General features: G+C 43.2%; 1 protein-coding gene across 1 annotated transcript in view; it reads left to right on the forward strand.

Annotated features, from left to right (window-relative positions):
• The window catches only part of tmem128 (transmembrane protein 128), a 29,216-nt gene extending 15,672 nt beyond the window's left edge, over positions 1–13,544 (forward strand). The window contains exon 4 of the mRNA XM_084927809.1: positions 8,399–13,544. Within this exon, the coding sequence (XP_084783935.1) occupies positions 8,399–8,432 (34 nt within the window). The 3' untranslated portion in view covers positions 8,433–13,544. The remainder of the gene's footprint in view (positions 1–8,398) is intronic.
• Positions 13,545–13,593: the final 49 nt, after the last annotated feature.

The following is a 13,593-nucleotide window of genomic DNA, read 5'->3' on the forward strand; positions in this document are numbered from 1 at the left end:
AGATAATCGGTGTTCACCTGCCAGTGGTCATAATCTTATGCCTGGTTGGTGTATGTGATTTTCAATAATTTATCATGGTTAATTGCTGCCAACTTGACTCCGTTCAGTCACAGATTGATATAAATGGCCTGTATTTGTATAACGCTTTACTTAGTCCCTAAGGACCCCAAAGCGCTTTACACATTCAGTCATCCACACATTCACACACTGGTGTTGGCAAGCTACATTGTAGCCACAGCTGCCCTGGGGCGCACTGACAGAGGCGAGGCTGCTGGAAATTGGCGCCACCGGGCCCTCTGACCACCACCAGTAGGCAACGGGGGAAGTGTCTTGCCCAAGGACACAACGAGCGAGACTGTCAGAGCCGGGCCTCGAACCGGCAACTTTCCGATTACAAGACGAACTGCCAACTCTTGAGCCACGATCGCCCCATATAGACTAATAGTATCCTGACTTTGTCATATGACAGCATTTATGGTAAGTTTTAATGATATTGTTGATATGTCTGACAATCAAATTTTTTAGCAAAAATAGCTAAAGTTATATAACTTTATTTTATTGGAAATGGATAATGGCAAAGTTTAACTTTGAGGATGTAATGTGCAGTTGAAAAAAGGTGATAAATTGGAATTATATTACTCAGCATCTTGAAATCCGAGCTGCTCGACGAAACCTGACGCCCACTTTCAGCCAATTTAGAAATTGCATCTTATACACGTTTGTCACAGAGATGAGAGGGGCATTTTTAGCTGGGTTAAACTGCTCGTTCCTTGTGATATTCCACATTAGCACTTTGTTGTTCACTGTCTGTATCTCGACTCTTATGCTTTGATTTTAGACTTTCCTTTTTTCATTTACCAATTTCAAATCCTGCATACTGAACACAGGCAGCTTTTGTTCAGATTCACACCTCCAACGGCCCCAACAATAGAGACACTCATTCCCCCACCTCTCCCCCCTCCATAGAGCCATCACCACCATCAAACACTTCACCTACAACACCCCCCTCCTCACCCCACACAAAGGGGGATTTCACACCACCTCCTCCCACCACTGCTCTTCATATTCATGAAGCAGGTGTGAGGAAGCAGTTTAAGAATCTGAATGCTCGGAAAGCTCCCGGCCCAGACGGTGTGTCTCCTGCCACCCTCAGACACTGTGCAAACGAGCTGGCCCCAGTGTTTTCTGGCATTTTCAACTCCTCACTGCAGGCATGTCATGTGCCTGCCTGCTTCAAGTCCTCTACCATAATCCCTGTCCCCAAGAAACCAAGGATCACTGGACTAAATGACTACAGACCTGTGGCTCTGACATCTGTGGTCATGAAGTCATTTGAGCGCCTGGTTCTCTCCTATCTCAAGACCCTCACGGCCCCCCTCCTGGACCCCCTGCAGTTTGCATACAGAGCCAACAGGTCTGTAGATGACGCCATCAACATGGCCCTACACTTCATCCTGCAGCATCTGGACTCCCCAGGAACCTACGCCAGGATCCTGTTTGTGGACTTCAGCTCTGCCTTCAACACCATCCTTCCAGACCATCTCCAAGGCAAGCTTTCCTGGATGAATGTGCCTGATCCCATCTGCCGGTGGATCACTGACTTCCTGACGGACAGGAAGCAGCACGTGAGGCTGGGAAAGAATGTCTCGGACTCCCGGACCATCAGCACCGGCTCCCCTCAGGGCTGTGTTCTTTCTCCTCTGCTCTTCTCCCTGTACACCAACTGCTGCACCTCCACCCACCAGTCTGTCAAGCTAATCAAGTTTGCAGATGACACCACCGTTATTGGACTCATCTCGGACGGGGATGAGTCTGCCTACAGGAGGGAGGTTGAACGTCTGGTGTCCTGGTGCAGCCACAACAACCTGGTGCTGAATGCCCAGAAGACAGTGGAGATTATTGTGGACTTCAGGAAGCACACAGCCCCACTCCCCCCCATCATCCTGACTGACACCCCCATCACCTCTGTGGACTCATTCCGCTTCCTGGGTACCACCATCACCCAGGACCTGAAGTGGGAGCCCACCATCACCTCCGTCATTAAGAAAGCCCAGCAGAGGATGTACTTCCTGAGGCAGCTGAAGAAATTCAACCTGCCAACACGGACGATGATGCAATTCTACACTGCAATCATCGAGTCCATCCTCACCTCCTCCATCACCGTGTGGTACGCTGGAGCCACTATCAGGGACAAACAGAGACTGCAGCGTGTTGTGCGCTCTGCTGAGAAGGTGATTGGCTGCAGACTCCCATCTCTGCAGGACCTGTACACCTCCAGGACACTGGGGCGTGCAGCTCGGATCTCAGCTGACCCTTCTCATCCTGGACACAGTCTGTTTGACCTGCTCCCCTCAGGCAGGAGGCTCCGGTCCATTCGCACCAGAACCTCTCGCCATAAGAACAGTTTCTTCCCCTCTGCTGTTGGACACATGAACAATAACCGTATGACTGTTCCCACCACTAACACATGACCCTACGCTGTGTTCACTGCATCATTCCATGTTTGGCACTGATCACCACCTGCACTCATGTATATATCATGTATATATCTATCTACTTAGCACTTTTAATTCTTATTCTTATTTTTTATTTTATTTTTTTTCTCATGTCTATTTAAGCGTTATTTATGACAGTATGTTTGCACTAAGCACCGCAGCAATTTCCTAATGTTGTAAACCTGCTCAACATTTGGCAATAAAACCCTTTCTGATTCTGATTCTGATTCTGATTTCAGATATATAATCCAAATTCATTCTTTCTTAAGCAAAAGGCAAACCTTTGACATGACAGTAATAATTAAGGAGCTGATCCATTACTTTTAAATAAATGTATAAAATTTATTAAAGCTTCGTCAGAATTGCATCACATCTTGTGATGCAAGACCCTTGCATCACAAGATGTTAAAATGATAACTAAACAGATAACAATGCATCTAAGCAAAACTGTACTGAAAGCATAAATTATGATGAATGACTGGCAATAAATCTTTGGTAACATCTGCAATGCAAAAAAAAGAGAAAAAGCTGACAGTAGCTGACACACACGAGACACCTTGTTATGTAAATACAGTTTCAGTCAGTGAAAACCTCTCAAGCCATCATACAATGCAAATAATCCCTTTTACTGACAGGTCATTTGTTTTTGCAGTTGTGTGCAAAAACAAATGACATTTTCAGAATAGGAGTCACACTAGTGCTTGTTAACCAGTCAGAAGGGTTTGAGTAAATTCTTCCTTGTGATAACCAGTTTATGAAATACTGTTTCGTGTATTTTTTCTTTAAAGTACAACAATCAGGTCTGACAGTGTGAGTACAAGAAAATAATTATTAGAATACAATGTGTTAAATTTGCTTAGATGAGAGGGTCCAGCAGTAGATCAGAGGAATAGGGAAGGATTTGTCTGTGTGTTTCAGTTGGTTTAGCTATAGGCCTGAGAGTGTGTGTAATTGTTTAGAGAGAAAGGAATTTATGGACACTGGGGGTTTGCCTGTCATAAAAGGAGACAGGAAGCTACAGTTGGGGATTGCTGATGCTGATGCTTGTACCTTTAATAAAAGTTCATAATTGCCATAACTTGGAAGTAGGTTTGCAGGAGACTCTCCACCTTATCTGTAAATGTAAGAAAACAAGAGGCCAATGGCCCAGTGGATGCAGAGTGGGGGTCTCAGTGTTTGTAATATGCTAACTGTGTTTTGTATGTTGTCTAAAGGAATTTGGTGTAGACTGGGTGAGGAGATTACTGTTGTGACCGGCAGGAAGCCACAGATACAGAGACACACACACAGTGCTTTAACTGTTACGCACCCACACCTACATGCACACTCACTCACGTGCACTCACATAAACACATGGGAATGCACACACACAGGCACTCACATGCTCGTGCATACACACACAGACACAGAGTTTGCAGCACACCATGGGGATTTTATGATGGGGTCACTTCTATAAAGTTGACTGTAACAAACAAAGGAGTGGAAGATCTGCAGAGAGACACTGGCCTTGCACATCTCCCCTTCTAGAAGATGCATGCTTAACTGAAGATGAATAAAGGTTTTGTGAAATGACTAATGAGTCCTGTGCCGTCTCTGGATGCCTCGAGGAATAAAAAAGAACCGGGCGAAACTGGTTTCGTAACAGTTTTGGTGCCGAAAACCCGGGATTCGCTCAAGGCACAGAGAGGATGAATTGGCAGAGCTGAGATCGTGAAACGAGGCGAACAGAGAGCTAGCTCACATGATTAAAAGGTAAGCACGACCTGTTTATTTTTGAAGCGTGCATATTGAATAAAGCCTAAATTATCTGTTTGCTAAGTTGAGCGTACCCCAGTGTAAATTCACTCAGTAGGTAAAAGAAGCGGTGTTTGATCCGTCTTAGTTATTAGTTAATAGAAGAGGTGTTTCATCCGCGGCCGTGTGGGATCTGTCTTAGTTATTAGGAAAAAGTGGCGGTGTTGTGATCCGCCCCCGTGCGTTAAAGCAGGAGACGTGTGTTACTATTTAGTTAGAAAGCAGGGTTTAAGGCCTCGTCACCGGCTGAGGGCCGTGTGTGTTCTGGGCTTGGCAGCCCCACTCCCTCTTGGACAAGAGGGTGAGACCTGTGGGACAGGAGGTCCAGGGTGGTAACCTGGGGATTCGGAACTCCTAAATAACTAACTCGGGGTAGAAGTCCCTGTCACAGTCTAAAGTCTGCATAAAAGCAGGATCGGTTGCTTTAGCCGGTTAGATTCCGAGCTGAGTTGAACCAGTGCCTGATGCAGAAAGAGGACTGTGTAGTGTGTGTGAAAGCGCAGTTAGAGTCTGTGTCTCGTCCGAAGTACGGGAGTCAATTAAAGTAACAAAAAAGAATTTGTGTCTAAAAGTGTGTGTTTGTGGTGTGTAGAAATTGCGGCAGGAGGCCGTGTCACGAAATGTTGCAAACTGTGAAGTCAATTGGGGGGTTTAATTTGGTTTTATTTTGGGGAAGAGAGAAACCGCGGTATCGAGTCCGTGGCGCAGTTTGAATAATTCGTGAGGCAAACGTGGCGCGATCTGAAGATCGTGAGCCTAATTGTCCTAGTTTGGTTGAGGTGTAAAAGAGCGGACGGCACCCGCTCTTTGTGCTGATCAGGGCGTTGTCCTGAATCACAGCAAGAGGAAGTGTCTCGCAGAAAGTTGTGAATGGAACTGCGAGAAGCATGAGGTGTGTGAGAGCCAGCCTCGAGGGGCGGGTTCATAGGTGGAACCAACGAGGAGTAAGATGTGTGTGTGTGTGTGTGTGTGTGTGTGTGTGTGTGTGTGTGTGTGTGTGTGAGAGAAAGAAAGGTGGGGGCGAGTGACCAGGCTGTGTGTGTGTGTGAATTCCTTGATGACAAAAAAGGGAGACAAAGTGGATTAGTTGATTTTCTGTGAAATAATAATAGTCAAGAAATCAAAGTGATCAAATAGGAGAAAATGAACTAAAATAAATAAAGAAAACTAAACAGTGGATTAGTGTTAAGGTAATGATAAATAAATTGATAAAATTAACAGTGACATTTAAAGGTGATCAAGTACTTAAGGATGAATCATCATCATCATCATCATCATTTATTTATATAGCACTTTAAAAACACACCTGGTAGACCAAAGTGCTGTACAGTACTAATATGAATGGAGAATTTGATTGTGGACTGGATGAGAGCTGTTGGGGTGAAAGGAAAATGAGGTTGGAGGAGTGAGTTAACAGGTTAATGTGTGGGTGTAAAACAATGGGGTAAAAAAAAGAAAAAAAAAAAAAGAAAAAGAATGAAAACAAAGAAAATATAAAGTGTGGAAGTGTGAGTGGGAAATTGTCTCCAACTGGGGGAAGCAGTGATACTACAGGTCGCCTTCTTCCCCTGCTGCTGGACACAAAAGAAAACATGATTTGGAGTGTTGTGGATGAAAATAATTAATAACAACATCAAGAAGATTTTTTGTGTTTGCAGTTAAGAACAAATAAACATTTCATTTTGGGGGGTTTAAAGTCAGGAGAGTTTAAAACAAAATAAGCGGAGATGTGTTGCTTTAGGAGTGATGAAAATATATGCAGTCACAGTGAATAGTGAAAGTCTCTCAGTCTGTCGATTACAGGTGGGGAACGGACCTGGATCAATTTTCCATGGGCAGCAGTCAGAAGAAAATTATAGGTTAAGATCATTAGAAACACCCAGCCTGAATTTTGGCTGAATTGTTTTGCAGCTTCCCTTCCTCATCCTGAAAAAGCAAGCTCCAAGGAAGCTAATCTCTCCTTGAAGACAAGGAGTGCAGTTCCAGAAGCACAGCCATGAACATCAACAGTGGACAATACCAGAGTCCTGAGCAGAGAGGACCAGCAGCACTATGGGCAAACGGCATCAGAAAGAGAAGATCCATCATCTTGATTGGATGAATGGAGATGTGTTTCCAGCAAGCTGCAACTTCACTGTGTGTGAAGGACTTTTGAGGAGATTGTTGGAGTTTGACATTTGCCATGTTTGGAGCAAGATGGCAATGAAAGAGACAGTGGGAGAAAAGAAGAACTGTCATTGGACTGCAAAGTGGGAGAGGAGAACGGAGTGAGAGGAGCAGGTGAGGACACAGAGGAATGCTGTTTTAGTGTGGGGAATCAAATTGGGTTAAGGAATCCGGAGAGACAAGCGACTGCCTTGAAGTGGAGGATTGACAGTGTCCAGACCACCACAAAAGGGGGAGGAAGACAAGCACTGAGGTATGCAAGTGTACTGCTAGAGAAAATGGAAAGACAACACCACACATGCACATTATATGCACTACAGATAGCACACAATCATACATAGAGTGGCACACATCAAAAGAGGGTATTTGTAGAAGGGGTTAACAACACACAGCGTGGTTGCCGATGGTAACCTGCAAGCATTTGGGGTTTAGCTGTGCCTGACTAAGACAGAGATTTTCATTTAGATGTTTCTGAAACAAAAATTTGGAGTGAATGGAGTTTTGTTTCAGAAAAAAGGGGGAAGGTAAATAAAAGGATACACAGAAATAGAAAATGTATTAACCCTACTAACACACACACACGTGCGTAATGAAGCTCATTAGGAACAAACGCGATTTTAAGTAGGCAATACGGTTACCATCATCTGGTCTGGTTCATTGAGTGGGTTGAGAAGTGATACATAGACGACTGAATTAGTATTATTTTGGGGAATATGATTGAATGATAGCAGGGGCGAACATAATCCTGCAGCGAGGGTTTAAATGAGACTAGCTGATTTTTAGTTTTTCGTTTTGTTTTGTTTCTGATGTATGGGGAAGGTTTTACCATGGCACACACCTGGGGACAAAGGAAGAAACTGATCATTTCAAAGAATATTGCGTTTGTGTGAAGCGTGTGGGTTGGTTGGTGAAAGTTTTGGGGATTTAATTGGCTGAGGCATTTTTCTTTTTTTCACCAATTTTTAGATTGGGTGTTTTTTCACTTTTTAGAGGAAGAATATTCTGGGACAAGTCCTAAGACCGGGCTTCTGTATTTTTATTTTTCATATTTGATTTGTTATTTTTATTTATTTATTAATTTTTTTGGTTTTTGAACAGTGCACTGGGAGTTTTGTTTGGGAGTTTTGTTTGGGAATTTCTTTTCTTTAAGCAGATCTGCATAATGGGAATTAAAAGCGCTATACGATACGTACCGGGAAAGCCGTTGCAAGTGAGTTTCTCCAAAATTACAATGGGCTCGGGAGAGAGCCACTTATTTGGGACATTGAGAGTCCTTGTCCAAAAGGATTCAGCGAGGTAATCCAGTCTAAATTCTTCTTTTTCTTTTTGAAATGACGTCATTTTGCTGAGGGTGGAAACGAAATGCGACGATAGGTTCCACTATCAGCAAAGAATGAATGAATGAATGACTGAATAATGAGTGAAAATAAAAATGGGGAACTGACTGGACTGGTAAAAGCTGACAAGACTTGACTGACTTGACCACTAAATGAGTGAAGTGACATTGCTTAAGGAAAGTCACTGATTATAATGTGGAATAAATTGGAATGATTCATGATTTAGTGCAAATTATGGCAATAATTGTTGTTTAATGATTTGAGAAAACCTGCACATGATACTTGTCTCTGTGATGCTGAGTACTTTATTACTCTTATGAGCTACAGTTGGCTGCAAATGTGAAGTTTGATTTAACTTACAGATTTGTCTTCTAGGGTACAGGCTCCAGGTGGAGCTGGGAGTTGAACAAGCTTAACATTTAACCACTGGCTAATGTTTTTGTATGAAATGGTTATAGGCTGGGAGTAGAGTTAGTCCAAGGGAGAAGCCCTGGGAATTTTTTGAGAGAATGTGCAACTTTCTTGTTCATCTCTAACTGTGTGGAGTGGACGCATGGCGAGGTCCATGTGCCAAAAGAGGGTTTTCTGGGGATTTTTATTTTTCAGTTACAGGTGGAGCGATGGAGTTATGGTTCTGTAAGCAGTACAGATACCAGGAGCATGCGGTGCCAGAGGCGAATTGGGTCTGTCGGAAAGGGCTCAAGAAGAAGAGGTCGGGCCCAAGCTGGACCAGATAATTCAAAGAGGTGGAGAGGATCTCGCACCCAGTCGAGCTGAAAGGAAAGGCGAGACCTGGCAACACGGGAGCCAGTGTGCGGTGGCGGTAGAGCCTAGGAGGTCAGAAAGGCTCTTGGCAAAAAAAGGGGAACTCGGTTGAGACCCCCTACATACAACTGAAGGGTAGTCCACCCCGGAAGTTGAAGAAAGAAGAGGAGCAGAGAATCACCCGACTCGGAAGATAGAAGGATCGACATTAATTCATCCGCGCTGCTCTACCGTGCTTCACACAATGATCCAGCGCAGACCGAAGCTCGATCGCCCTGTTAAGAAGGCAGCCCGGAGATGGCGGATAATTGGCTACAGCTGGTCGGCTCCGATCGACAACAGGTGCGGCCAGTCTCTGCGCGGGATCACTCTCGGGAATGCTCGTCACCGCTCGGAGGTAAACAATCCCATTCCGAGAGAGAGAGAGAGAGAGAGGGAGAGGGGAAGGGAGCGACATGCACACAATAACACATGGGCAGGCAGCCAGGCGAGGGCTGTCGGACCATGACATAATCAGTGTTCAACCCACCATGTTGCTCCCAGATGAGCTTAACAGCTTCCACATTCATTCTGCCCCAGCCAACAAAGAACAGCCGTGGGGCTGATGTGAGAGTCATTCATAAAGGTCAACTCAAACAAAGCTCTGGGACCAGACAGCATTCCAAGTCATGTTCTCAGAGCAAGTTCTTACCAGCTGGCAGAGGTGTTCACCAACATTTTCAGCCTCTCTCTGAAGTAGTCTATGGTTCCCACATCTTTCAGTGTGCCCACAATTGTTCCCCTGTCCAGGAATGATGAAACCAGTGAACATCATGAAGTGCTGGTGAAAAGATACACCTGTTCCTCTCTCCCTAATGCACTGGACCCTCTTTAATTTCCCTACAAAAGGAACAGAGCCATGGATGATGTCCTCACCTTGGCAACACATACTGCCCTAACCCATCTGGAGGAAGTGAACACATATGAGAATGCTCTTTTCTGATTACAGCTCAACATTCAGCACCATCATCCCTTTGAAACTTGTGTCCAAACTCACTGACCTTGTGTTTGGGATGTCCACCAGAATTTTCAACTTCTTCACAACTCCTAGTGAGAGTTCCTCCTCTCTTATAACACAGGAACACCACAAGCCTGCATGTTTATTCCCCTCTTGCATTCTTTGTTCACTCATGACTGTGTTGCTTAGCAGAGCTCCAACATTATCATTAAGTTTGCAGATGATATGACCATCATGGGGCTTATCACAGACAATGAGACGGCCTACAGAGAGAAAGGCACTAAATATCTGGTGTCAGGACAACCTCTCTCTCAACATCAGCAAAACAAAGGAAATGATAGTGGACTATAGAAATCAACGCAGAAAAGAACACTAGCCTATCCACATCAGTGGTGTTAAGGTTGAAAGTGTCAGCTGTTTCATGTTCCTTGGTATGAACATTACAGAGGATCTCTCCTGGATCCTTCACAAAGCCACTGTGGTCAGAAACACTTGTCAGTGCTTATACTTCCTAAGGAGCCTTAGGAAGTTTGACAGGAATTCTAGCATCTCCTCTAACTTCTATAGGATCACAATCGAGAACCTGGTGTAGGAGTTGCTCTGCCAACAACTGGAGATCATTACAGAGAGTGGCAGAGGTGGCAGAAAACACCAGTGGCGAGAGCCTTGCTGCCATTAAGGCAGAGGCACCCACCCACTCACACACATGTGAAAAACCCATCATTTAGGTATGTGAGAATATCAGCACACCTGATTAACTGAGATGTGTACATCCCAGGTTCCTGTCCTGTAGGTCTAAATAGGCTGTAGAGTCCTGGCCTGATGAGGTAGCTCTTCTATGTTGTGCCAGTGATTCTTTGGTTTCCCTGATGTATAAATCTTAGAGCTTTTTTATGTACCATTTGACAAATGCCCAGCTGATATTTATTTAGTGCCTCTTTGATGTGATGTTATTCTGCATCCCTGGCCCTTACAATGCTGTGATTGCAGCTATTCCTCAGCTCTCTGAATGGTACTTGTGGCCATTGATCAATGGCCATGACAAACTGCATAGTAATGATCATGAACCTGAACTCACAGCCCATTGTCAGTCACCGGTGCCAGTTTTGGCTGTTATGCAACTGTACCTTTTTATAAGGTTGGGGAAACTGTGGAAACCTGCAGTCAGCTGATACCAAAGACGTCACTTGGATGACTGATGAAACATTTATCCCATTGAAAATGCTATATCCAGATAAACAGATTCAGGTTTCTTGGATTTAATTACCTAGATTACTGAGCATTAAGACATAGTAAATGCTTCCGCATTAAACGTTTAAGGAACAATACTTGCCAAAGTGTAGATGTACCAGAAAGCATGACCAGACTTAACAAGTACTCTATCTTAAAGCCAAGCTAAGTAAATTTTCTACTATTTGTAAAATAGTATATACATACATAAATCAGAAAATTGCAGTTTTTCATAATTTGCCTGGTCCTTAAGCTCCTCTCTGGAGTCTCAAATGGCACTTTTCCATTAGCACCTACCAGTAGCGGTTTTTGATACGGGCGACACGGGCGGTTGCCCGGGGCGGCATCGTGGTGGGGGGCGGCATCACGGGCATCGGCAAAAAAAAAACATTACTCGTACTCATGCTGCCCTGACATCATGCCAGCGCGTTTTGGGAATGGCATAGGCACCGATCGGTTTTCTATCGCCCATTTGCTGGGAGTAAGGGTGCCCTCCGGTGCGCAGCATCTAATAACCAACTCGCAAAATAAAACAAAATAAAATAAAAACAAAACAACAAACACGAAAGCACCAGATATCATGATACAGACTTATAATTTGCACCGATGTTTTTTGAAAATTCTATACGCGAAAAGTGAGCGCGAGAACCCTCGGTGCGCCTGCTCGCTGCTGAAGTCAAAGTAAACTTTATTGTCATCTCCGCTACATACAGTCTAGTATATAGAGACACGAGATGACGTGGCTCCAGTTACAGCAGTGCAAGTAAACAAACAATATATATAAGAAGAGTAAGAAAATAAATATAGACTTTAGGACTCGGGGTAAAGGGATCAATAACAATTTAAAATTTATAATTTACAGTTTGATGATTTAAAGTCTCACACACAACCCGTCGAATGGGGAGGAGGCCGGCTACTTCCAAATAGAGCACATTTCATTCATAATGATGTAAATCCAAGCCCATTATGTATTCATGATTTGAATCCTGGGTTGTGTGAAATCCCAGAAATACATCTTAGACAAAGTGAATCTGTGAACTAAGGTGTAGGTCTATTAGGTTATGTTGTGGTAATCCTCAGGTTGGGGGATTTGTGTTTATACTGGAGTGCAAAATTAAAACCAATGGAAGATGGACAAGAAAAGTTCAAAGCCATCAGGTGCTCAGTTTAGAAAAATGAGTGAATAAGTGTTCGCCCGGGGCACCAAGCAGGCTAGGACCGCCGCTGGCACCTACAATCTAAATTTTCAATTAAGTGTTAGTACTTGGGACCCAGGTATCTTTTTAGTACCTACTTGGTTGAATTTCCAAGCAAGCTGAATCAAGCAGAAAATATGGTGTCAACAAACTGAATGTCACTGGACGAGTCATGAGCGCAACTTCTTCACAAGAATCAACCCCCCATTTTTGAAACCTGGCAAAGAAGGTCCACTGACAAAGTGTAGACATTTTTGTGTTGATGACAGAATGTGTTCTGTTTGTGTCACATACAAACGACGTCATGAGGCTTTCAAGTTGCTGTGGTGTAAATAGTCCACCCACATTGAAGTGGCACTCAGTAATGGAAATGACAAAACGAACGAAACCCAGTAGAGTCAAGTCCAGTCGAGTAGAGCTCAGTAGGCACTAGTGGAGAAGAGGCAAATCTTTTCTGTCTTTGCCATGATACACGTAAGCAGAGAGGGGTGAATTCGCTGAGAGCTAACTGTAACTGCTTCCAGCAGTATTATTAATGCGCTAAAGAGAGAAGACAACTTAGAACAACTACAACTAACAAGTTAAAATAGTTTTGATACCCCATCCAGCTGAGTCCCCTCTGAGTGAGGAAATGGCAAATGGTGAACTACAACCACAAATACCTTTCCTCTGAAATCCTACTTTTAATTCATTACATCTAATGTCTCCCACCTTCAAAGCAAAAGTTTATGATTTCAAAACAAAAACCTGGTCACAAAAAGTAGTGACAGACTGTGAGCAAAGGTCATATTTCACTGTTAGCTAGGCTACACTTAGCTAATGCTAAAATTAAGACTAGCTGATGAGAGGGAAGGACTGAGAAAAATTAATCAAATATATAACCTACCTCCATGGTGCCACGTCCATATATTTGTCTCAGCAAGTAGCTAAAACGTCCTCATGAAATAACACATTAAAAACATATGACATTTTAAAGTGAATTCACAACTTCTTGTAGGATATATTTATATCATTTACAGTTTATCAGAAAACCATGCTCCCCGCTGATAACCAAACTCTTGCAGTCATAGACTTGAGTTCAAACTGCAGTGATTGAAAACTCACAATAAGTTATTTGCAATCTTTTACTGAGTTTATTTTATTATAACATAGTATAGGAGCAGGAAGGTTTGTTGCAGTCTAATCACTGAATGGACTCATGAGTTGGCTGAAGTAAGTGTTAGGTGTGTTATAGTGTGCTATAATTTAATGTCAGTAACATTCATAGATGGTGAAAGGTTTGCAGTTGAAGTGTCTTTGGCAACTGCTACTCCAAGGAAACGTGGGATAAGCACTATTATCTTTTCTTTTTCTTTGATAGAAGATTTTTTATGCACTCGGGTTTGCAATAACCTAGTGGATAAAAATCCTGATCCTGATCTGATTTCTCCTTTCCAGTTTGTTTTGAGGTATATTTAGTTGACAAGTAGAGTTTCTGTGATGTATTCAAAATTGAATGACATCAGTTTATTTAATTATATTTGTTTTTAAATTGTTTTGTAAAAAATAAATGTTTTAAAAAAGATATGCATATCTATTTTATTATTTGGATGAACGTGTAAGAAGAACAGAAC

Source organism: Perissodus microlepis, chromosome 5 (assembly GCF_051167445.1).
Source record: "Perissodus microlepis isolate ML-2025 ecotype Zambia chromosome 5, ASM5116744v1, whole genome shotgun sequence".
Classification (NCBI taxonomy): Eukaryota; Metazoa; Chordata; class Actinopteri; order Cichliformes; family Cichlidae; genus Perissodus; species Perissodus microlepis.